At 47.2% G+C, this 26,911-nt stretch overlaps 1 protein-coding gene across 1 annotated transcript in view; it reads left to right on the forward strand.

The window, feature by feature from the left end:
• The window catches only part of LOC108095764 (protein lap4), a 64,382-nt gene extending 45,308 nt beyond the window's left edge, over positions 1 to 19,074 (forward strand). Inside the window, 6 exon segments of the mRNA XM_017196970.2 lie at positions 4,984 to 5,113; positions 5,474 to 5,744; positions 12,719 to 13,195; positions 13,677 to 13,812; positions 16,280 to 16,750; positions 16,752 to 19,074. Coding sequence (XP_017052459.1) covers positions 4,984 to 5,113; positions 5,474 to 5,744; positions 12,719 to 13,195; positions 13,677 to 13,812; positions 16,280 to 16,750; positions 16,752 to 17,915 — 2,649 coding nt within the window. The 3' untranslated portion in view covers positions 17,916 to 19,074.
• Positions 19,075 to 26,911: the final 7,837 nt, after the last annotated feature.

A 26,911-nucleotide genomic window follows, 5' to 3' on the forward strand; every position in this document is an offset into this window, starting at 1 on the left:
CCCTCGAGAAAACACCACCCATTGTTCCAGCCGTGGCTCGGATTCGGGATGTGGAATCTCCGCAGTTGCAGCGCGTTTCGAGGGCCACTTCCCCGGATCGTCCCGGCGAACTGGACCGGGAAAACCCCTTCCGGCATCCCACATCCGAGGACGATGAGTACACGCGGATAGCGAAGGAGGTCAGCAAGTCGCCACGTTCACCGCGCTCCACCCGCGAGCAGTTCTTCTTCGGCTCGTCGCGATCCAGCGAGGATCTGCTGGAGCAATCGCAGTCGCAGTCCAGTGGTCGCAGTACACCCAACACTGTGATCTCCAAGTCCACGGAGAACCTAACGGGCACTCGACCGAAAGTACCTCCTCCAACGGCGCCGAAACCTCAGGTGAAGAAGGCGGATCTGGTGAGGAATGTGGCGCTGGAAACCTTCCAGAACAGCGATGTGGGTCAGGGTGACTTTACGGTCTTCGAGCACGATGCCAGCACGAACACAATCCATCCGGTGGAGGCCAAACTGCCAGTAAGAGTGGTGACCAAGACGAAACCGAGTCGCCCGAGAGAATCACCGCCACCGCCGCCCGTGAATTACTCCACCCTGCCGAAGGTGCCGAGTACGCCCACCTTGCGGGAGGCGGAGGAGTCCATCTACATGGAGGCACTGCCACCGAATCCCTCGCAGCTCCGGCCCCACGAATTCCTGCACGAGAACTCACCCGATAATATCCTGGTGACGGCCCAGGAGCACCGCGAGTTTCTGCTGCGCGAGAACGAGCTGAGGAATCAGTTGCGGGCACCGTACGAACCGGCTCCTCCGGTGCCGATTGCCGGCAGTGGACACTCGGTAACGAATCCCTTCCTTGATAGTTTCGACACCGACATTGACAGCCTGCCATTGCCACCACCACCACCACCGCCCACCACACCACCCGCCAACAACAACTACCACACACGTCATTTGCATGAGCCGCCGACGTTTGCGCCGCCACCACTAACCGCTAACGCATCCTCGTCTCCATCTTGTACTTCCAATGCTGCCGCTGCCTCTGCTGCTGCTGCTGCTGCCGCTGCCGCATTTGCTGCCGGTGGCGCCACTAACCGCTTGATGGACTCGCCGCAACGACAGCTGCTGGTCGCCGGGTCGCCCGCCCAGATCTTTCCCACGGCCCAGATACTGCCGGTGCAGTATGCCAGCCTGCCGCAACCGCAGCAGCCCAACACGCTCACCCTCAAACCCCCCGCCTCCCCCTCCGCGACCCCCTCCGTGACCCCCACTGACCCCCAATTGAACCTTTTCAACCTGGTCCTCCTGCCCGGCGACCCACAGGCGGCGACGAACCAAAGACCATCGCCCGCTCTGCTCTACCTGCAATCGACGGTGAGTGAATCGAGTGGTAATCGAGTGCGGCGGGGGCCACCGCCTCCTCCTCCCACGTCCGTGGCGGTGACCTCGCCCACACCCTCGTACGCCGCCATGAAGTTCCCCACCTTCTCGGAAATCGTGGTCAGCCCCGACTCAAATAGTAATTACCAAAACATGACCACGGCGCGAGTTGGCATTTCGAACTCTTCGCTGGCGAACAGCACCAGTTCCTTTTCGATTGGCTCCTCCAGTTCCTCGTTGATGTTGGCCAGGGGTTCGACCTTGGGCGGGGGTGGTATGGGTGTTCCCTCCAGTTACTACGAGACCGCCGAGGAGATCTACTCCACCATCGAGGAGGAGGCCATCTACAGCAACACCTCGTTCTTCGACTCTCGTCGCAGTAGCGACACCTCCGTCTCCTGTCGCGCCTCCAAATCGCCCACGCCCCCACCTCTGCCCCCCAAGCGTCCAGCGAAACCCACCAAATTGCGTACCGCCCCCGCACCTCCGCCGGTGGCCCAAAAGCCGCATGGTCTGAGGGGCATGGCCAGTTTCAAGCTGCGCTCTCAGTCGCAACCGCAGTTGGAGGGGGCGTGGCAGCAGCCCCCTACGCCCCGAACCCCCACCACGCCCACTGGCAAAGAGACGACGGTTTAGCTTTGAGTGCCTCGGTTTATTTTCACCAGAGAAAATTGGGTTAAAATCAAGTCTAAGGTTAAATCCAAGCTAAATTGGCGTAAAAGTTATTTTTCCATTCTTAACAAATATATTTAGTACAAAATCTTTTTAATCATTAAACTACTACCCTTTAATATTCATTCCATTAAATTCCTCAATTTAAATGAAAACCTACGAGATATCCAGACATTATCCACCACAGCGAGGGGATTTAGTTGTGTTCTTGTTTAAAAATCGATCCACCTGAGTGCGGCAGACCACTTACCTTTGGTTGCTCTTAATTGCTCCTAAGCTGACCGCAGGACCTCCCGGTTACTGCCTCGTCCTCCCTTTTCGCCGCCGCCTCCTGTCACTGCTCATACATTTTAATTAAATTCTAACACCTTTTTGCCATCAATTAAATGGCCCAGCCCCTTTTCTTTTTCTTTTTGCGTCTCCCTCTCTGCCTTCGACTGCAATTTTCAATATTTTCATTTCACTCGCTGGCAATTTAAATTGATTGATTTGTGGGCCGTGTCTGTGGAGCTGCTGAACTTGCAGCACATCGACTACATCGGCACACCTTTCCTGCTAATTAGATGCAACTTTTTGTTGACTTTCGAGACGCCCCCTCCGATCCGCATTGAGCTCAAGGCCCCCCGCTTTCCCTTCAGCCCTCAGCCCTTCTTTTCACACAAAATTGCAGTTGAAATTGAGCAGCGAGCGGTTGAAGTTTAATGGGCACCCCGAACCCCTGTCACCTCAACTGCCAACTCCCTCGGTCTCGGGCCAAGTTTAATTTGACGTTGATTGAAACAGTTGGCTGCTTATGGTCGCCCACCTGCAGTTACCACGCCCACCCACCCGGCCATTAATTTTTGCTACTGCTGCTGCCGCCTGCTGCCGCTGGCCGCCTTTGTTTTGCAAAAACACGAAAAACCAACGAATAAATAAGTATAACGATGAAAAATATCTACCTGAGTATGAACGAAATAACAGAAAAACAGACAGAAAACACAATTTTACAATTTATAAAGTTAATTTCGTCGTAGCGCTGCTAAGTTGATTTTAATGCTAATTTATTTTATCAAGACAAAGAAGCGAGCTGAACATTTTTAATTGCATACCTTAAGGCAAATAAACATTGCGTATTATTCTTATTTGCGTTCCGTGGTCTCTTTTCATTTTGTCTTGTCCCCCTCCTCCAACAATAATTGTATAGCCCCGAAAAGCAGTGATTGCTTAAATGGGAGCGATAACCCACGACCCCGATGAGTCGGTGACCTTGACTTACTTAGCCACTTATCTAATTGGGCCGTGTGCCCATTTGGCCAAGAGCAGAATGGCTGGCAAGCCGACGCTTTGGCACCTGGGCCTGCACTGATTTGGCTCTCGACGGGTTACCCCTTTTAATGGCTGTTCGCCATGTTCCTATCTTATCGCCGAGTGCTCATAATTGCGCCGCGATAAGGAGCGTTGTTCTTCTTATCATCGCCTTATCGCTGATGTCACTGAATACACACACACACACATGAGAATCCCTCGCCCACTAACACTGCTTGCATGGTCTAAACTATTCAATGGCTTATTGGCTTTTAATGCGCCGTTCTGGGCTGAAATGCACACTCACTAGGGTCTCGGCTATCAAACACACACACACATGTGAACCCACTCCCACACTCTCAACACTTTCATGGCTCAATAAATTCCTATTAGCTGGACTGGTGAGCAGCTCCTCCAGCTACTGATAAACCAGCTTCGGATTCAGCTTCAGTCCTCCTTCTTGTTGCCTCTGCGCATTGACTTTAATTGAAAATCGAAAAATCCGATACGAAATTAATTTCTCTTCTAAAAATACAGCTCAGTTAAGCTGGCACTCCTGCTGCTGCTGCTGTTGCTAGTGTTGCTGCTGCTTTCACTTTTCCTCCCATGCACTTGTCCACCCCTTTGATACCCCGCCCCCATTTGCTCCGGCTTGGTTTATTTATGAGCTCTCGGACCGGCGAACTGGTGTGATGTGGTCTGGGTCTGGGTTTTCAGTCCCGACTGCTCCTGACTGCTGGTGCTTGGTCCTTGGCCGGAGGGTCGAACCCTAGTCCAGTGTAAGGTTGCAATTTGTGCAGTTTAACGCTGGCCTTTGCCCTGTTTGCCTTTGTTTCGTCTGGATCCCCCGGATCCTCGGAACCTCGGACCTCGAACTTCGAATCCTCCCCGTTTTTGTCGGCTGCCATTTAATGACTTTGTCGTCGTAGTCGCAGTCGCAGTCATCGTGGCTCTGCCGGCACTAACTATCCGCCCGGCTTGGCTTTATCGGGCTACTGTGTCTCATGTTGCCCAACACGAGGAATTGCATGAAAGCATAAAACCGACAGTACACGACTTTGGGTGATAAATGGCCAGCTCCGGTTTTGGTCCGCTCCACTCCGCTCCTCTCCGTTCCGTTCCTTTTCGTTCGGTTTGGTTTGGTTCGCATCGGTTTGGTTCTAACCCACGCAGCTGTAATTTGCGCCCTCTCCAATTCAATGCGAAGCCACCCGGGCCACCGTAAATTATATGCCCCGAGTGCACAAAAGCGGGGAGCCAGAAATGTCGGCTTGGTCACTTTATGATTGAACCAGCTAGCCAGCCTATGGGTGATCCTGCTAAGCCCCGACAGGGCACGCCCCTTTTTTGGGGGGCGGGAAAGCAGACAAGCTGTCCGCTTTTTAATAAACTTGTGTAGTGCCATCAATTTTCTTTATGGCCATTTCGGATTTTTCAGCGTTGCCTTTGGAAATTGCACTTTTTCCCAGTCATTTAATTGAAAATATGGCAGAGGGAGCTCGCACGAGCCGCAAGTCAAAGCTGCTGGCGGTTTTTGCTTTATCTGTTTATTGATTTTCCCTTTACGTTTAATAAATCCTTCCCCTTTTTTCTGTCGTTGATGCCTTGTGCGTTGAGTTGCTAACGAAAGCGGTTTGCCATTTTGCAGTCAACACCTGGCAGCAGGGATGGAGCCGAGACCAGACCAACACCGACTAAAGTGCCTAAATCGGTTTCCGATAAAAAACGCTTCTTTGAGTCAGCCATGGAGGATCAACACAAGCCCACACAAAAGACAGGTAAGTCGAACTGATGGCTGATGGCTGGCCAGAAAAGTTTTTAGCTTTGAATGAGTGCCCGGGGGGCTAGAAGATGTCGCTTTGCACTTTGACCGAGCTGGTGGTCGTGCCACTTAAGTCTCACTTCTTGGCCCGGGTTGTCAATCAAACCACTTATCTGCGGCTGCCAAGCCACCGCACCTTGGCGTAATTAGAAAGGGGAGCGGGAAATGCGCGGGATTTGCATGACAAAGTTGGGCTGGTTGGGCGAAGAAATGCTGCAAATGGCTAAGCTGCATCGGATCGCTATTTATTTAATTTCCTAAGTTGATGGCAGGGCGATGTCCTTGGCTCACACTCACATTGCACTCTCTTTTGCAGACAAAGTTTTCTCATTCCTGTCAAAGGATGAAGTAGAAAAGCTGCGACAGGAGGAGGAGCGCAAGATTGCAACACTGCGCCGTGATAAGAATTCCAGATTACTGGATGCCGCCAACGACAACATTGACGCCGCCGTCGATGAGAAGAGGAGCCATGACAACAGGAATAGCAGCGGCGAGGATAATGATGACAGCGACCAGGACGCCAACGCTCGCGGGGATTCCGTCGACAATGCCGCTCTGGGCCACTTGGATGATGCGGAGGACATGAGGTGAGTGGCGGATATGCAGTGCTCTCATTTCGGATTATTGGTGCTTGCATTATGCGCTTTTTATGTTACATCTGAATGCACAGACACACGCCCCTCACACACACCCACGAACACCCCATCCTATCAATCAATCAACCAAACAATCAATCACCCTTCACCCAATGCGATTATGATAACCATACACACCCTTTCACACTCGAGCCTCACACAATATTCACGGTGTTTGTGCATTTGCTTAGTAATATCTCTTAAAGTTAAACTTTTTGGTTTTATTGGTGAAGTTTTCCCGCTGCCTTTTGGTTTGGTTCTGGTGCCGGTTCTCTTACAACTGCTTTTCAAATATGGGTTGCTCTTAAGTTTAGATCCGCTTTCAATCGCTCACATACCAAAACAGACCACAAAACGAAACACCCTCTATTTACTATCCATGCAGTCAACTGACGGAGCTGCTAATCATCATTGAGACTTAGTGAGTTATTAAATAGGGATAGCGATCTATGGCTGAGAGGTCTTTAATAGTAAGTACACACCACACCCACTCCACACACAACACCGCACACTCAAACACACATGCATACGATTATAAGCGAGTAAGCCCTAAGCAGTTTAAGTTTTATGTAGCACTTAAGCGTTCTATGGACTCGTAAATCGCAGCCACACTCTCAGCCGTTGGTCTGCTTAAAAAATATGTATAAAAGTATACAAAAAAATATAAGGAAGTCGAGGAAAGTCGGTGGTGTAGGAGTAAGAATGACGGGAAAACATGTTATGGTTCTGGCGATGAAATCTTTTTAGTACATAGACCACGCCCGGTGGGCTTCAAATCTCATCTCGTGTATATGATAATCTAGTCGGAGCGGCTGAACTCAAAAGTGTAAGTATTTCCGCTGCTGCTTTACTTAATTTCGCCCGCCGTTGCGTATACGCAATGTGGCCCCCAGGCCTTCACCCTTGCTCCTCATTTGAGTTTCTGTATTCCCGCTCCGTGTTCCATTTCGTGTGGGCGTGGGGTGTTCTCCACTCCACTCCACTCGAATCCACTCCATTCCACTCCTCTGGAATTCCCCGCGGCACAATGCCAGCTGTTTTTACAATTGAATAACTTCATTTGGGCATTCCGCAAATTGCGTTTTGTGCGTTTGCTCACTCAACTGGGCGGTGCCGGCTCAGCTTTACGGATTTTGATTCGGTTTCGCTTTGGGTCGCCGGCAATGGATCGGCAAACGAGCCGCCAAGAGAGCATCACGCAACACGTACGCATAATTCCGTATCCGCTGGGAATCGATGATTTTATGCTAAGTATGTTGCACAGAAATTAGACGCCACGAATGAATCACAGCGCTGCTAGCCAAAATCTCTGCGAGAAACTCGGGTGGCTCAAATGATGTTTTAATGTCTGCCGGCGTTGGAAACAGGCAATTATAATTAGCGCCTTTTGGGAGAGGGTGCTGCCCACTTGACGGCCCCTCAGACCGCTGGCAGTGGCATGCAACACGTAGCAACCGCGAGCGGCAGGAGGTTATTGTGTCAAAGGGCAACTCGTTTTTTCGGCATGCGTGTGCGTAGGTGCCAACCGCCGACGAGTAAACAGAACAAGGACCCAACAATGGAAGAAACTAAAAGCTTATGCCAGGTGGTTCCCAGCCAACCACTGCAACAGCCTTCAACCACCACCCACAAACCACCCAGAAACCACCAGCCGTGGCAGCCATTTTGTACACAGAGCTGGCGCTTATCAACCAACTTTCACACATATGCGCTCCGCTCGGTTGAAGGACTCGTCCCCACGCGATGTTCCAGTGGCTGACTATAACAACATTATATAATGAGCAACAACAAAGTAATTTAATACAATTTCGCCCCAAAGCTGTTGCAGGAAAACATTAAAAAGAGCAAAGCAAAGCGATTTGCGTCAGCAAAAGTCGCTTCGCTAATACCCTTCTCGGTTCATTAACCCAATGATCTGTTGACCAGTTGCTCGACCTCTGTCGCAAATTAAAACTCGCTACCTGAAGTTGGTGGCTTAAAGGCAGCTTGTATCTGGAAATCATTATCTGACTGACGAGCAGCAGCTTACTGTTTCCGGTCCAAAGGGTATTCAATCTGACCAAAGAGTTCCACAGGGGAAAGTGGATGAAAACAAGTGAAATGCGCACCAGCAGACACGTATGACAACAGCAGATATCATGTAGCAGGACAACAAGTTGTCGACATTTAAGGACTCGACTGTGTGGTCCTTTGTGCTGGCGAATAAAATGTATTCTAAGAATAGAGCTATGAAAATAACGCGCAGGGAAAATGGCTAATTCCACTTTAGCGTTTATGTACATTGCATAGCAAATGCTTTTGATGCCATTTCAAAGGAGCACTTTTTGATATCCACGCTCGTCTTTATTTTCTAATAATACCCCTGGCATTTGTTTTTCTAACCTTGCGCATAAATCAAGCAACAGAACTAACTAATCATTAGTTTGAGATGAAATTTCGAAATAAATAACCCATGATTTCATAGAGAATTCGGCGCAATTTCCCCACCAGTCACAAGTCTGCTTGTCAACTTGGCCTAGAAGACCTTGAAGTCGAGTTGGCTGTGGCCCATCTGCCAAAAACTTCGGGACCGACCTGCGACCTTGCCTCCCCCCTCTGTAACCCTCCCCCCGCCGAAAAAAAAACCCGCCTGCCAGCTGGCTTTACAACTTTACATGCATAATATAATAAATTGAAATGTGTGTTATTATGCTGCTTGGGCCGTAGCCTTGGAATTCATAACGAGGAAAAGAAGATAAACATGTTAATAACCTTGTAATAAATTTCTAGCAAGAATTTCTACTAGTTCTGCGCTGCCGGTGCGTCGTTCTTTTTTCCTGTTCTTGTTTATTTTTTTTCATGCATAAATTGTGTAAAAAAAAATGAGAAGAAAAATATATGCTGAAAAACCCATATCAAATTAGCCGGCAAGGCGGGCGGGCGGTGTGTGTGTGTGTTCTGTGTGCTCCAAACTATTTGTATTTATATTCAAATTAAACTCGTCTAAATCTATAAAAGTTGTGGAACACAAAAGGCTCGCCAGATCCGTGTTTATGAATTTTTTTGGCGACATCAAATTGGCTTCCGTGACGACAAAGAGCCGTCGTCGCTGTCGGCAAAACGCAATCGAATTCTTAGTCGTGCATTAATCGTCTAATTTATTGTTTGATAATTTATGAACTATTATAAGTTGGTCTGTTCTGCCGGCTATTCCTATTCCTACCACTGCTTCTACCATTTTCTGCTCCACTCCGATGACGGCTGATGCCGCCGGATATCGCCGGATGCTGAACTCCCTCGCTCTCGCTTTCAATTGGCTTGCGGTTGCTGTTGACCCTGAAATATTGGCAGCGACAAGACAATTGGTGGATCTTTGAATCTTTCGTGGCCAGCTGAGATGAGATGGCGGCGCCGCCGACCGCAGAATTGTTTTTTTCAGTCTCCGCTTTCGGTTTTTATTAAATTTTTTTACATTTAAATGTGTATGTTTGCGGCCGTTTGCTTCTTGGACGTTTTTGTGATTTTATGCAGATGAAAATATTTATGTTTTGTTGATTGCGCATAAATTAATTTATATTTTATGGCGTTGGCGCTTCGTTCGTTCCTCAAATGGATCGCTCCGCGGCGTATGCAAATCGGCATGACGTTGTCTGTGTGTCTGATATAAAAGCATAATTTGACCTTAAGCTAAAAATGAGGGCGTTAATGATGTTTTTTGTTTTCCTTTTTTCAGTCTATTTTATTAATTTTTTTTTTGGTTAGTCGTTCGTATGCGTTTTTTTCTTTCTCGGTTGATTGTTTTGTTTAGATTGTTGCTTTTTTGGTCACATAAATATTAATTACAAGTCGTGGAAAACCCGGCTACATTCGGACACAAATGAAATGAAATTCCCTTGGAGAGAGAGAACCAAACCAAACCAAAAGAAGCGAGGGAAACTCCTTGTGTTTATTATTTTACAATTAGCCCGACTCTCTGCACCTTTTTAATTGTACACCACAAAAACTTTCTGTTTCTGCTTCTCCAACCCACTTTTGCAGGAATCCACTCGAAGAAATTGAAGCAGTATTTAGAAGTTAAACTAAACTAAGCTCTGACACCCTCACTACGACTTGTGCGAATGTGACACGTTTATTAACCATAGCTTTAAGTGTAACCTATATACTATATTTTACTATGTATGTAAAGTGTGTATTTCGAACGAGACTTTTTCGAACTTAAGTAACAACTACTGGAGCGAGCAGTAAAGCAACTAATCTGCAATATAATGTCATTTTTATACTGCGACACGAAAACTTTTTTATACCCGTTTCCGTACCCGTAACATGTTAACGCTGAAACGTGAACTTTATAGAGTGACAACTACCACGGCCACCACCGCCCACACTCACACCCTCGAACAGCCACGCCCCCTCACACCTGATATGGATAAAGCGTGGTGTTAATGCCACATGCTGTCTCTCCCCCTTGCATTTTATTAGCCTAATTATTTCTCTCTTTTCAAATTGCCCAACTTTCGGAACAACAACTAGTCGTCTGTCTGAGTTGGCTACACTTGAAATTTTTCAGTACACCTCCTGCACACTCACACACCTGCAGCACTTCTAGGGCCCACACAGATACTACCACTACCACTACACTCCACTATACTCGACTATACTACATATAACGCCAGTGCCTTGTGTGTTGCTTGCATAATTTATATGCATTTTGCATTTTTGAAATGTTTGTTATTAAAAGTAATGATTTTTAGAGCAGGACAAGCAGTCTCATTAGTTCGCTGTGCTCTTTTCGTTTTCTCACCTTTGATCCCATGCCACGTTTTTTAATTGCCATAGATTAATGTGAGTAGATAAAGTCACGATTTCGCAGTCGGACACGCAGGTACTCGTATTGTCGGGTTAATGTTGACTTATCGCCTTTGCGATTGCAAATCTCTGGATAAAGATGCATTTATCGCGAGTGTTATTCGTTAAACATGCCAACACATGAATTTTTTGTACGAAACTAAACTAATTTACAGGGACTCCAGGTAGTTTTGTTAGCATTTAAAGTTCCTGACTTTAAGTTAGACGTTATACGAGTAGTATATCCATATTTCCAAAACAAGCTTTCAGTAAGGCAAAGGTATTCCTAAAGTCTCCGCGAGTTATGTTTAATGATAGTCAACCGGTGTTAAACTTTCGATATATTTTATAAATAATTATATATTACAAGTCTGTGAACAAAAGAACCACATAAATAAGAACTGCTAACAATGTATTAATATTACTGACTACGGTTATGGAATCACAGAACTATCATTACCATTATTATTATTATTATTATTAATCACCCACATATGTACGTATTTGTCATCGATTTGTGCCATACATATTTATGTAACTTTGTTATTTTGCATACAAGAAAAGTACAATTTATTACACTAGAAATAAAGGCGAACGATTCAAATTAGCTGTATTGCGATTTATTTATAGTACCGATCACCACGTTTGCATAACTGTTTAACTCTAACCAACTTTCAAGCGCACTTTGGTTGTGGTTTTTGCATCATTTACCAACCTTCATTTGCCACTCAAACATCTCTGCAGCCGACATTCATTGGGGTGTTTTGATTATTATTCCCGGGCGCTCATTATGAAGTGGGCGGCGAGTCGAGCAATTAGCAATTGAAAGACGAAAAACAATCATTTAGAGCTGCGGCTGGCAAAAAAGTTTCATTGGGCATTGCATAAATCTGTCAATTGCAAAAGTTGAACGCGCCTGAATACTTTGGGCCCCAGAGAGCAGCGGGATTATTGTAGAGGCGAGCGCTCGAGTGCCGGGGCAAAGTTCATTTAAAAGTCGAGAGGACAAATGAATGAATGAATAAAGGGAGCCAAAGAAATGAGCAAGAGAGAAGAATCGCGGGAATATTATAAGTGCAATTCCCTGGGTCAGGAGCTCGGCGCACTTTGGCCGCCACCCATATAGCCTTAGTTGGCTCCTTCATTCCGGCTGCTCCTCGGCCGGGATTCCTCAGGCATGACATTTGCGTAGGTAAGCGAGAGTGTTTCAACGAAAAGTTTCTCTCCACTTTTTCGCCATGGCCCCAAGGACCAAGGAGCAGGAGCCGGCGGCGTTCAAATTGAAAAACATAAATCACTCAAGCAGAAGTTGCTGCAAGCAGCTTAGCAGCAGGTAGTTGTAGTTGTAGTTGCCGCTGCTGCCCCGGCTTTTGTGAGAATAATTTCGTATTAAAGTTAAATTGAAAGTGTGTAGCAATTTGTTAAAGACAAAAGTCACTTTGCCTGCACGGAGGACATAAAAAAGCCAAGCGGACGGATGGATAGGCCACAAAGTTCAGAAGGGGACGTAACGAGAATGGGGGGATGCCAGCCGAAATCCCATTGCAAATAGTTCTAAGGCGCTTTATTTTAAAATTAATTTTGCATACTGCTATGCCGGCTTTTGGCCCTGCACATGGTTATATACATACGTACATCCGGTGCGAGACGGCTCTTGGTTCGTGGCTCTTGCCAAGTTTTACGACTCCACAGACACGCTCCTCTGCCTCGGCACGCTAATCTCCAGCTGCCATGTTATTGCACTTGTTGGCAAAGTTTTTCAAAAAGTGATTTTGTCAGGGGTATCCTGGTTTTTTTTTTGGTTTTGTGGGCGCTATGGCGCCCAGACTCCTTTTGACTGCAAAGTTTTGAGTATGTTTCTTGGGTTTTAATTACAACAAAATTCGACTTGTTATGCCAAAGTTTGGGATTCCAGGGCACGTACATGTGTGACTAAAAGAAATTAACGTCATTATGTTTTGTAACTGCTCATATCACGTGCTAACCGCATCTCACCGATTTCCCTCTGGTTTTGACAAGCAAATTATTTGATTAAATGTGTGTGTTGTTGTTTTACTTTGCACAATTCGAACACGAAAACCAACTCTCAAAAATTATGACAGAACCGCACAAAGTCTGGCGGAGACAATGCCACTTGCTGCCAGCAAAATACCCAAGCAGAAGCAGAAGCAGAAACAAAAGAAGTCGGAGTCGAAGCCGAAACCCATTGAGGCAACTCCCTTGGCGGCGGTTGATCCGCCCAAGCCTTCGCTGCTGCCAAAGCCAAAGGTCAAGGTTGTCATACCGCCAGCTCTGCAACAGCGTCTTAAGGAGAAGCAGCAACAGCAGCAGAGGCAGCAATCCCCACCCGAGGAGAGCTTAATTCCGGAGGAGGAAGCTCACCAGCTGGAGGAGTCGCCGTCCTCCGCCGCCGGAGGAAGTCGCATCCCCGTAAGAACCCTGAAGGCCGAGCGACGCGCCTTGGCCTCGGCTGCCCGCCAATCCGGACTTAGTGTGGAGGAGTATCTCCGGCAGCTGGAGGACCCTGAGTCCCCGACCTCGCCCACAACGCCCACCGGCAAAAGCCGTTCCATGATTAAGTAAGTTGAATGCGTGACGGTCAAGGAGTTGGTTGACATGCGTGCAGGTCCTGCTGCCCGAGAAAGGTTACAGGTCAACCCGGCAACCCGGTTGCCCAATTGTGGGCGTGCAAAATGTCCAAGACTAGCCCAGTTTTAGGTTGGACGATATATATACTGAAAAACACCCACACCGACTCACAATGAATGCACCCACTCACGCGAGGCAATACGAACTCTCAATGTTCCATTCTATATAAATACGAATATATATATATCTGTGTATATCTCTTTGTCGATTGGAACACCTTATATCTTTTTGTTTTAGTTAGCGGTGTCTGTCTTATCCACACCCACTTTCTGTCTCTCTTTCTCTGTAAATACAATAGTCATATCTTGTAATTAGTTTTGCTTAAGCTGGAGTTCAGATCGAGTATCAGTTGCCCATTAATCATTAGTGTTGAATGTATATGTAGTAACCCTTTAATTTCCATTCGTTTAGTGCTGAGAAGCGCGCCTCTTGGCGGGCGGCTCGTCTTCGATCACTGGAACAGGGAGCCGTGGAGGCCCAGGATGTGATCAAGAACATGCGCAAGATGACCGACGATCTGATCACCCACGAGTCCAAGGCCAGCGAGGTAAGTTTCCAGCTTGGGGTTCAAACCTCGAGAACTAACCGAACCCTAGCCAAAACCCAAAAACCACATCCATTAACATGCGCCCGATGAGCCGGAGGAAATGGCCCGAACTTGCCTGCGAACATAACCAAAAAAAACCAAAAAAAAGAGCAAATGAACCCACATAGCTACATGGTTTGCTTCACTAACTAACCGCAAGATACTAATACCCTTCAGAATCGAGTGTAACTAATGAAGGATCGAGATCGAAGTGAAGTGTATATGCGACCTCTAAGAACCGATTGGAAAACCCCCTGCAGAAAATCTATTCCCCAGCCAAACCCATTTCTCACCTTCTCTATCTCTCTAATTTATTGTCTACCCACTAATCAGGCCCAGACGAAAATAGTCTTTCCCAAAATTGCCATAAAATCGAGCGACGGTCCAGTCATTGTGCGCGAACGCGAGAAAATCCTCGATGAGAAGATTGTGCGCCGCACTGAGGAGGTGCCCTGTCCCATCACGGGGCGACCTCAACTGCGCACCGTCGAGTACATTGAGAAAATCATCGAGACGGAGGTTAGAGCCACCAAATCAAATCCAAATCCAAATCAAATGCAAACCAAACCAGCAATTACTGTATCATATACCCTCTGTATCAATTGGCACCAATTTGCGTTTCGTTTGAGCGTTCTTAGTCACATTACGCCTAATTTTCGGTTTCTGTTGCCGTTTGTGTGTGTATTATATGTACTATATATCACTTGTAGTCGTTTTCGATTTAGTTGTTGCGCCTCCTCGTAGTCCTCACCTCCAGTTGCACATAATTGTACACTTAATGCACCACCCCATTAAAGCACTCATTGTACAAAAGCAAACAACTCACGCAGAGTTCGACGGCATCGTCTTAATTATTTTATAGAGCCTCATCATTTTTATGGTCTGTCAGGAATGTCTGTCCGTTCTCTTGGTTCTGCAAAGTTTCTCTGTCGGGTAAAACAAATTTTAATATCCCCGAGGAAGTCGGTTGCCAAGGAAGGGGGATTTTGTTGACATTTGCCTGGCTTAAGCGACCAGGTGCTTCGCGCCCACAAGGAGAAAGCAGCCTGCGAAGTGCAGCGCGTAAAAAGGACAATAAGCCACTTTTGCGAGCCAGCTTCGCGAAAAGGTTTTCGGATCCGCGGCCAAAAATGATTTCCAGTTATTGTTTGCCGTTTGAGTGTCGCGGTTTTTAAGGTCGAACCCTCAAAGAGTTTCATTGTCTGTTCTTGTTCTTTTTTTGTGTTCGGAGCTGTAGGATTTGTTGTTGTCACGTGTCTATAAAGCTATAACGACTCCACCGACCGCCATTTGGGGGCTTGATTCTGGATACAATTTTTAGTATGCAAACGCATTATAATGACGCGCAGCTTTTTATGGCCGAGTCCATTAAAATTAAGGCAAAAGTTTTTTGCTTCTCGCTGTTTGTTGTCGTTTGCGGCAGGGGCAGCCGTGTTTTAATGAGTTTCAAAATATCTACTTATAAAAAGAATGCAAATAAAAACAAACAAACCCAGCCAGCACGCAAAGCATTTTATGCGCTATTGTTATTCTGTGGGCACGTGTTTCGGCCCGGTTTTGCTTTTTTCAATTTGCACAAACGGAAGGAAGTGCCATCAAAAGCAAATAGTCCCCACTGAAATCTGAAATCTGAAATCCGAGTTCCGAATTCCGAAAGAATGTCAGCGGCAAGAAAGAAGGCCTTCTGCCCGGGGAGTCTGCACGATGCAGCTGCAGCTGCAGCTCATCTGCAACCGAAGCTTTAGACGTATCTGATTCTGAATCCAGATCGGGCTGCGGTTTCGTTCTGGTAATTCGAGTGCAAAAACTTGGCCGTAGGGCAGGCTAGAAAGAGACAAAAAGTTAGAAAGAGGCCGAAACTTTGCTGACCCGGTTGCATTGAATTCGCCGCAGGATGCCGCAGGAGCTGGTTTTGTTCTCGGATTGCCTGGAGCGTTGCCTGTCAGCTGCAGTTTAGTTTCGGCTTATCGGCCTGCCCCCGAGAGCCACCCACCCTCTTCTCACCCACTTTCTCTGGGATGAGAATACAGGCAATTTTCTTTTTAGCCGTTTGTCAATTTGCCTCAGATCACGTATACGACTAGGCTGCCCGTGTGCGTGCCAGCTCCTCAGAATGTTGTCACAGGTCGTGAGCAGATCAACCGGAACTTTTAAAGTTTAGCACGTTCACCTTACCCTCACCTTTCCGTAATTACTAACGTTAACTAACACCTGTACATCTGCGTTGCCTTCACCATCTGCACTTTAAAGCCTTTCGCACGCTTCGATTCTTCGCCCTCCATTCCGCTGTATAAATTAGAAGTAAGCTTGAGTGAATCGCACACACATCTGGTTGCGGTGCCTGCTGCGCTTTCTTTGCCTGGCCTCCATTAGTAGTTAGTGTGCTGGCAAACCGAATGCACAACGTATCCGCCTCATCTACACTTAGGTGGAGACCTGCAAGGAGCGCATCATTTCCTTGGAGCTGCAGGTGCCCGAAGCGGAGGAGGAGGCACGGCTAGACGACACGCAACCGCCACTGGAACTCGAGGCAGATGACTTCGAGGAGGAAGACGAAGAAGATGAAGAAGACGAGGACGATGACGAGGATGACTATGAGGAAGAGGAGGAGGACGAGGAGGAGGACACCGCTTCGATTGTGACCGTTCAGGCGAACAATGAGAAGCTGTTCCTGCGCACCGATTCCGATACCTACGGTCCCTCGTCCATCGAGAGCTCGGCTTCCGGCAAGGTGCGCATCAAGCCCACTCCGCTGTCACTGCACCAAACTCTGGCCAAGGAGACGACCATTGTGGAGGTCCTGAACCCCGTCATCGGCGGCGACGGCAGTGCCCGCACCATCCACGTGAGCAGCAGCCTGCCCTTCGACCAGGACGACTTTGAACAAGGCGCCGTGGCCAGTGCTGCGCAGCGAAACCTTCGTCCTTCCTGGCGACGCCGCCGGCGGCAGGTCTGAGCTGTCATTAAATGCGAAAATGAAAACCGTGCTCGAGGAGCTGCTGGAGAACGAGCGCGTCAAATTGAATTTGCAAAAGAGTCTCGAGGGCGAGGACAACGAGGACGACGACGAGGACGAGGATGCCTACGGGGATGCGCGAGACGATGAGGAGAGTGCCTACGGCGATGCCATCGACGATGTAGTTGACTTTGGCGGCGCCACGGTCACGAGTCGCCTGGCTAATGACCAGGACGATGCCAAGAACGGCAATCAGCAGCTGCTCGAGGAGCTGATTAAGGACAGCAACCGCAACACAATCATTGCGAAATTGGCTGGCCAATTGTCCGACGAGGATGACGAAGAGGACGACGAGGAGGAGGAGGAGGAGAGCAGCGACTCCTCGGACGAGGACAGCGACGACTCCGACGAGGAGGACAACGCCGAGCAGCAGCAGCTGAATGTCACCTATGTGCAGGGCGCCCAGGTGATCGAGAATCTCAATACGCTGGCCGAGGGCAGCAAGCTGCAGAAGTCGCAGACCTACACGGCCATCAAGCAGGCGGAGACAGAGCTGAAGGAGGCGGAAAAGAAGGTGGAACAGGACACGGTGGATGCACCTATAGCGGAGAAACCATGTGGAGCCGATACCCTGGCTCAACTGCAGGCGGAACAGCGAGCTCTGGCCGAGATCTCAAAGCAGTTGCGCAAGTCGGTGGAGGATTTGCTGAGTGCCGATGGTGAGACTGTGGTGGAGACCCAAAGGACCTACACTCTGCCCGCCGCCAGCGATAATTCCGCGGTGGTGACGGTCACCGAGGTGGTGAAGAAGCAGAAGAAGAAGAAGGGCGAAACGGGAGAGGAGATTTTCAACCGGCTTTTGAGCGGAGGAGACACAGAACGCCAGGTCTTCGACAGGCAACAGGGCGAGACCATAACGACCACCACCACCACCACAGAGGCTGTGAGCGCGGAGGACAATGAGCCGAGCACCAGTGTGGTGACCACCACGCGGACCGTGTCCAACATTGTGACCAGCGGAATTCCCAGGCCGGAGTCCAGCAAGCCGGGCAACCGCAGCAGCAACAATAACCGCAACAAGAACAAGCGAAAGGGCAAAAAGAAGTAGAGGATGTCCAATAGTTGATGTCCTGCAGCAGCTGGAAGAAACTGGGATAGAGCGTTGAAGTTGCGTATACGCCGTGTGTGTGGTGGGTATGGGCATGTGACCCGGGCGAATCCTCAGACTCCCGCACAAAATAACACTCACCCACCCACACACACACACACCGACACACAGACACACCGACATATCAGCGTGTTTCAGGGCTCGCTGTCCATTTTATATACCCACTATTTGTATACATATGTATATTATGTATGTACGATATTCGCATATGTATTGATAATTTTAATTAATTGTGCAAATAACGTGTCCCCTGCATTTACAAAATCCATTTGTTACTAATCACGAAAGTGTTCGCATTAAAAACAAAATATTATCATTGCAAATTAAAAACGCAAAACAAATCGGCGAATGAGATAGTGCAAGAATTTAACTGTTAATTTAATGTTGTGCAGCAACCACAAAGAAACGACAACAACACAAATCGTTGAGCCCATCAGAAATGAATTAATACGACAACAGCATCAGAGAAAAAAAAAACAAAAATCTTATTTAATTCAATTAAATAATTTCACTTTGTTTGCATTTAACTATCATTTGCATACAGCATCTGGTTTTTCTTCCTCATTTTATTATCGAAATGGGCTTTGCTTATTTTCCGCAAATTAAATTTACGTTTTATGTTCTAGCACAAAAAGTAGGAGCAATCGCAAATCTGTGCCCAGCTGCCGGCCGAAGTATTCACGATGATATCCTTTTCGAACCATCTATAAACTCTAAGCATTCCGACTGCCCGCATTTTGGGCTTACTCTTTATAGTTTTAGCCATAAGCGAAAACCGGCAACTAAACGCAATTCGATAGACGCAAAAAGCGAGCAGAGAACATAAATCAAATAATCGTAAATAATGTAGTTAGCAGTGTGTAAGTGCGTCCAGTTGTAATCCGTAGTTTGTAACACAAGGCATAAGCACAACTATGACAAATGTCCTATTGCGATTTCAGTTTTCACTTTTATACAAATGTAAAAATATTTACAAGCAATTTTATGTAATGCCTTTATGATATTTAGTGTGTAAACTCGTCTTTTTATGAAAGAAATGCAGACGTCGGAAAACGAATGAAAAATAAACAAATTGTATGCATTTTTATTTAAAACAAAATTTCGTGTACCATTCATTCAGTAAAAAGCTTTTATTATAGCTTTGTTGTGGGCGAGGGATTTTCATTTTTGGCATCTGAGTGGGATTTTTCCGTCATCCTAGCGCCGCGGGTGCGTAATTACGTCAACTGGATGTTCTGCCTATAATCCATATCTATAAACAGCTAACGGCTGCTGCTATTTTTGGGAGGCTTAAAATGGATTGGATTGCTGCTTAGTCTGTAAATATGCACGTCAGGTAAGTGACTCCTACACTTTAAAATTTAAAAGGAGAATATAAATCGTAAATCGTAAATCAAAAGTTCAGTCCATATATGTGCCATTTATAATTGTTATTATGCAACTTAACTGTATTATAATTTTATGATTTATCCACAAAGTTTTACAACATTTTTCGAGTGTAGGTGTAATTGACATTTTGATGGCTTCTAGGGAAAAAAGATGTAAAATATGGTTGAAGCCATTGCTTTAAGGGAAAGGCTTTACATTTATTTATGCGGCACACAACTCCGCATTGAACACGGGGCATACATGCTGCTGCGACCGAGCGGAAGGAGCTGCCACGCCGTGATGGAAGATACAGGAAGATACGGGACTAGAGCCAGTTCTGCAACTAGGACGCACAACAAACGCCTTCCGACATCTCCTGTTGAGGCAGTCAAATAGATAGACAGCTGCCAGGAGCGATGGGCGTGGCCGGGGGCGGGCGGTTGCTAATGTGAAAATCGTTAGAATTCGTTCAGAGAACAACTTTCCACCGGAATCGCCAGGCTCACGTTCCCCGTTTTCTGCAGGAGTGTGTGTGTCTATGTGCATAATACGATTTAGAGTGCGCAGCATATGAGAGATACTTACATCGGTATGCACTTGCGTCAGCATCTTAAATATTTAATGTCCGCCAATTGAATTAAGCCCTGCTGAATGCTCCTGCTGACGTAGATGTTGCATGTTGCTGCTGCAATGTTGCCGCTGCTGCTGCTGTTGCTGCTGCTGCGCCTGAAGAAGACAAATGAATGCGGCGCTCCCATGTCGACGTCCTTGACCGCCCGCCTCCGCTTTCACGCTCTCCTGGCCAGGATGCATTTGCATTTGCATTTCACTGGCCAGCCAACCAGCCGACCCTTCAAGTGCACGATCCACTGCAGCGGCGATGACGCTAATGCAGATGCAACAGCATCCCCGCCAGCACCACTGCGCATTAATCAAAATCTCATCTTCGTGGGTGGTAGCCACCCACACAAACACAGTCACACGCACACACATAATACAGAACTACTCCCAACACCCAACACATAACAGGGACACTCGCAGAGGGACGGAAAACAAAAACAGTTTGTCATATTTTAATACACTCCAGTGGCCTGACAATGCAGCGTACAAGCTGCGCTGTCGTGGCCAAAAATCCAGCCAATTGTCGTCCCCTGTCACATTTAATAGGATTATGCTTGGTTAAACACAAATATCCATGGACACACGGAAGGACGAGCACACGAGAGTGGGTGCCACATAAATTTACAGCGTGTGCTGCTTGAAATTTTTTACATTACACACATAAATCCTACAAAGATGGTCGTCGAAACCTCTTGAAAAATGTCCACTGTTTGTTTACACAGCTCTCGCACACATGTACAAATATTCAGACACATACACATATACGCAGGTAAGCTCATGTGGGCAGGTGAGAAGAGGTCCTGGGTTCTGGGTCCTTGGGCGCGTGCTCGGCGAGCTATTTGCCGCCGCCCGTAGCTGAGTTATCTGGCAAATAATGGAACGTGCTGTGCAGATGATGCGTTTTCATAAATTTTAAATAAGCACAGCATCTGGCATCCTGGGAATCGCAGGACAGCCGAGCCAAGCCAGCCAGCCGAAGGAACGCATCCAAGTGCCACGAAGACGGAGGACACTCTGTGCTGGTGCATAATAGCCCAGTTTATTCGAAAGTTTAGTTGCGTTTGCTTAACGCCCGCTCAGCTCCTAAGTTGGCCGATTCATTTATCAAGCACTTTATCAACGGCAATCGGCAGGAATGCAGGCTCCCCCGGAGGACAATAAAATATCTACAGAGGGCGTTAATGCAGTTGAACAGAGAAAAAAATATTTTTTCAATTTTAAAAGTTCAATGCGGCATATTAATCCTGCATAAGCTATAAGTCAAACCATAAAAGAATCCTTTAAGATGGATATACTAGACAGTAAACTGAGTATAGTTTTCATAACACTGATACTTTCACTTTATTGAAATTATTAAAGCTGGTTATTATACATCACAAACGCGTTTTAATTTTAATTCAATTTAAAAAGGAATTTAATGGAATACAAAAAACAGAAACCTTCAAGAAGTTGAAGTGCCCTAAGTGGTTCAAATAGTGGATTACTCTCCGGACGGGAATGTCATGAAAAGGCCATCGGAGCTGGGATCTTGCAGATGGGCTGAAGGGTCAATGGGTTGGTGCTCTGATGGGCTTTGTCTGGCCCATAAAAATGCATAGCCCGCATTGCAATTTTGATTGCGATGCCGCTCGATTTCAGGCCCCGCAGCAGTGGCAACTGTTGTTGTGCTGTGCTCCTCCAGCCTGTTGCTGTTCGGAAAAGCGGGAAAATTCAAGAGCACGCATGCGCTGGAAGGCGGACACAAACTGTTGCAGTCGCCAGCACCGAACATTGCCCCTTCGAGGGCCATTTTATCCGGGGCTTTATCCAAGAGGAAGTTTGAGGCCTGCCTGCCGCCTGCTCGCCTGGCTTTAATAGTTGTTTGCGTGGGGCAGGTCCCCAAAGGGATTCTCGCTCGGCAGCTCGTCTTCGTGGCCTGGAAGCCTATGCAAAGTTGGCTTTTTTGTTTCCTCGCAGACTGGAATGTTTTTTGTGCTGGCTTTGGATTTGCCCCAGCTAACTCCACCACCCACTGAAAGCCTCCCCCGAAGCCCTCAGGCTTTAGCATATTTTTTTTTGTGCTCGCTTGCCTGTCTTGGCGCTGTTCCTCTTTTTCGCACCACTGCGGCAGCGGCTGCTTTGCAATTGCAATTTTCAAGGATATGCTTGAAACAGATTTATATGGAGGGCTCAGTACGTGCGGAATTTATTAATGCCGCCCTTGAGAACGGGGCCACCCCCCGCCCCCTCTTTTTTCGCCATCATTAGCCGGAGCAACAATGAGTCCGCCCAGTGTTACGTAAGGTGACTGAACGGCACATCGAAGTTCGCACATTAATAATGAGCTGTGAGTTCAGGTGAGAGCGTTGAAATCTGAATCGTGTGTTTGTGTTGCACTTTGCTATTACAAGATTTCCGACATTTGGCCCCGAAAGGCAAATGGAAACAGACACCGACGTCCCTGTGCGTTTGTTTGTTGTTGATCCTGGCCGCGAACTTTGGCTCCTAATTCGCACTGGCGATGGCAGTTGATGGGCCGTTTTCCCTTATACCCGTTTTTCCTCGGGAATCTGAACAGCGCTCACGTACGCGCATTAACGAACTTCGGTGCTTAAAGTGCAGTCGAAAGGCAAACAAACAGCACCAACAACAACCAACTACCAACAACCATCTCGGCCAGACAGAAACCCAGAGCTCTTCACGCCGTAAAAGTTTATCCGTGTTTGTGCAGTTGGCAAGGGTTCTTCGTTCTTCGTTCTTGGTTCTCGGTTGCTAGTTCCTTCGTAATGAGGTCCTGGCGTGAAGGAACTCCAGGTGGAAGACGGCGAGGCAGTGACCATGGTTTAGCATAATTTATATTCCCCAGAAGTTACCGCCATCGATTTCAATTGCATTCGGTCCCGAAGGTATTTTAATGCGAACACTTCCTCCCATTAAGTTGCCTCAATTAATTTACCATCCAGCTTGACTGCGTTAATTAATTTCCATACATGCCGCATATGGATAAGATAGTCGCAGGAAGTATCCTCTGCCAGGACATCCCGGCACTTCATCAACGTGCAGGCGGAAAAATCTGTTAAATTGGATGGTTTCCAGCTTTACGAGCGGGCGGGAAAAGGCCGGCATTCTCCCCCGCCCCAATTTGCATACATTTTGATTGTGATTATCCCAGGCCACTGATTTAAATACGGACGGATAAGGACGTGGCTCGACACAGGCGACAGAGCGGACAATGAGGAAGTGATGGGAGGACGGGACGACGGGAGCGATTGCATGTGGCAGATGAACCGACTCCAAAAGCTCATTAATAAACACGGCGTCCTGGCGAACAGTAACAACTACGCCTGCAAACGCAATTCCGCGGCTTGTCCGCCGTTTTCCTCCTCCGATGATGAGCTTGTGGTCGGATGGCCAGTCCACTGGACCATTTCAGCCTCATTGTTTTCCATTGGTTAATGGCCAGCCAGCCCGGTTTTAAATCGCCTGAATGCAGCAGTATACATGTATTGTATCGCTGCTGCTACACGAACACAAATATATACATATTTCGAAATTCCGTTTTAATTAAAACAACATTAACCGAGTGTGAATCGAACACATGTACTGCAAGTGAAATGCACTTACTTCCTTGATGGGCCAATGCAATTATTGCGCACATTTAAGCATTAAGTTATGCAAACTATTTCGAAACTGAATTTCATCGAGTATTTCATTACTGTTTCGAAAATTAATCGAATGCACAGGAAGATAAATTTCCGTTTACGATTTATTTATAAACCTGTTTAAATAATCCACAGAATAGCTGTTTACACAGCCACAACGATTTGGGCTTGCAGCTTCCTTGGAAATAACCTTTGAAATACAAATAAAGGATAAATATAAACAAGTGGGAAACCTTAAAATAATAAAGGTGTCTGAAGTCTACCAATTGAAACAGAAATAACATAAGCAAACAAAGCACTTAAGAAAGGGAAATATTGTACAAAATAAATTGAAGGAGTAAACCTGATAAATCTTTAAAGGAAACATATATTTTCTGAATAAATTTAAGCTTTGATTTTCGGATACATACAGTCTAACCAAAACTGTTTCTTCTCTCTGTCTGATTTAAGTTAGTTGTTTAGTTGATTTAAAAAGGTATTTTTCTGGCTTGTCAAGTCTGACCTGGAATGGAAATGTAAACTCGCTGATTGCTGTTACATCGGAAAAGCCATCCGCGAGTCCTTGCGGAGCGGTGGCATTCTGAGCTGGAAAAGTGAACTGGCGATGAAGGTCCGATAGCCCGCTGCTTTCATTTCTCATCAGCTCAGTGGCTCAGCGCAGCGCTCGGTGTCTTTCAGCTGTTTTCGCTGTCTGTTTCAGCCACAACAGCAACAACTTAGTGGCACTCAACATTAGTTTGTTATCAACGCTCGATTGCTGTGGAAAATTGAAAAATATTGTCGCTGCGAAGCGCAGGATGCCGGATAAAGGATGCAGGCTGCAGGATGCGAGATGCGAGGATAGAAGATGCAGGATGCGGGAACTGGGTTGGGGTTTAAGCAGCTGCTGGTGTTTCAGCAAACGCCTCCTGCGGCTCCGCCTTCCTAATGATGGATTGCGCTGAAAAGTGTCTTAAGCTCACACGCGCGCACTCTTCAAATAAAAGTTTCCAAATGTCGCCTATGCTGGCGCAAGGCGACGAATCCACACCCAAATGCCAATCCCCCCGGCCTTGCTCCATTTTGGCCATAAAAACTTTGCTTTTGATTTTGCATGAGCCGGCGCTGGTGTCTTCCCAAAACTATTTGGGTTAGCTGTGCGGGCTGCTGGCTGATAAAACGGCACCATTTTCCGCCTTTAAGTGCACTTTCGTTGCGGAATTTTTGCGTAACAAAATAAATCATCTTGATCGAGCGAACAGCGTCCGTTCGTTCGTTCGTTCGAATATTAAAGCGAGTGTTTCAAAATCGAATTTAAGCGATGAATTTCCGCTCGCTGCAGCTGTTGCAGACAGATAAAAGAGCCAAAGTGAAAAATCGTTCAATATTTTGTCGGAGAAAACCCTTTGGCAGTGCGACAGCTTGAGAGCACTTTATATTTTATTTACCCACTCAAAGCGCTTTTGTGGCAATTGAAGTTGTCAAAATTTTGTTGCCCGGGGAGATATTCGTCCGGAAGCGAGACATTCAAATTTGTTAATTAATTTCATCGCTGCGGCAGGTGAATGGACAACTTGTTGCACCATCCAGCCGTCGACACGCTAATGTGGTCAATGCCAACTGTTGCCCCGCCGCCAAAATGGCCAAAATGGCAGGATGCAGTCGGAATGACTATATAAATGCATCTCGGCCCCTCTGCCCAATAAAAGTCAAGTGAACGCTTCGCTGGCAACGTTCCAAAAGGAAGGCGATGGCGTCGATGGCAATGGCGAACGGAAACGGAAGCGCGCAAAAAAAATTACGACTGCAAAATGGCGGCAGAGGCAGTGGCAGTGGCGGTGCCAGAGGCAGAGGCAGAGGGGAAGGGGTGGAGAGTCGGAATGAAGGCGGCAGAACGAACGACTAAGTGGGAAAACATGAACAAAAACTTTGTCCGCTGTGCGGGCCCGACAAGTTGAAACTAATGACAATTTTGTTGTAATTAGTTGCGGCTTTGCCGTAAACCAGCGAATGCGACGGCTACAAATAAGTTGTCAGCGGACTTAACTTAAGCAATTTTCATAGTTCTCGTCGTGCTGTGCTGTGCGCTGGTAAATCTTTTAGCTCAAATTTGTCGGAAATGAGATTCATTTGTTTGCCTTGTCGAGATTGTTTGAGTGGTGTGTTGCGTGGGCGTAGCCATTTACCCGGTGGCAGATTACACACGGCCACCGCCTGCCAGATATTTCCAGGAATTCGCACCCGGGCAGCTTGGCTTTTAATTATTTAAAATTGCCCAACTGCAGCTGCTGCTGCTGCCAGGACCACAAAATATTCGCAACAGCATGCGAGCATATACGAGCTGACTTAGCACTTTTGGGTGGTTGGGAAAAATTGCATTTCATAAATTCTGGCAATTAGGAGCTGTCCACCTACGCAGCAGGAGGCTAAAAGCAGGGTGTTTTTCTGGCGCAAGGACACTCGATCCCGGCCAATCGAGGTATTTTGCAGCTCCTGCAGGCTCTGGCGAAATGACCTACTCTGAATTGTAAATTCAATCCATACAACGTATCTGAATGTGCCAGCATTCTCGCAATAAATACACACATTGTAAACTTTATCGAGCGAATTGCTGGGGGTGTGTGGGCTGTAAAACAATTCACGAGTGGCGTTGAAGGAGCATCTTTATGCGACGCGAAGCGCCTTTATTTTATGCACCGCAAGTGGGGAGTGCGATTGTGCGGGCGCCGCCCACATGCGAGTTGTCAGCCAAAGGACCTCTTTGAGCAGCGACTCCTGATTTCATTTATTTGCACTGAAGCACACACATGCACACTCACACACACACAGACAGACAGGATATAGCATGCGCACGTCCCGCTCGGCTGACAGGACTTGTGGGCGGGGCGACTGTCATCGCAAATTGATGATACGCAGCGGGCAAATGAAATATTGGGGCCACTGCAGAGTGACATTCGGGGCGTGGCAAGAGTCCTGTTCCACTGCGGTCACTCCGCTCGGCGTCTAATCAACATTTAATTGTTGTTGTCCGCCGGCACATACAAATATTTTCGAGAGCAAATATTTCTTTTGGGGGCAGCGGCATTTGCATTCGCACCAGCGGTGGCAGGGGGCGAGGGGCAGGGGGCGTGGTCAAGCGGGTCCGGGGACAAGCTTCATTTGCATATCATAAAAATTCATGCCGTAGCTTTTTTGTTTACTTTTTAAATTGAGCAACCGCAAAGTTTTGCATTGCATTAAGAGCAGCAAGTGGCATTCATACTCTCAGTTCGACTCTAGTTCTCATACCCCATCCACGTATCCGTGCTCGAATTCGCATCGGGATTC

This window comes from Drosophila ficusphila, unplaced genomic scaffold (genome assembly GCF_018152265.1).
Source record: "Drosophila ficusphila isolate 14025-0441.05 unplaced genomic scaffold, ASM1815226v1 contig_791, whole genome shotgun sequence".
NCBI lineage: Eukaryota > Metazoa > Arthropoda > Insecta > Diptera > Drosophilidae > Drosophila > Drosophila ficusphila.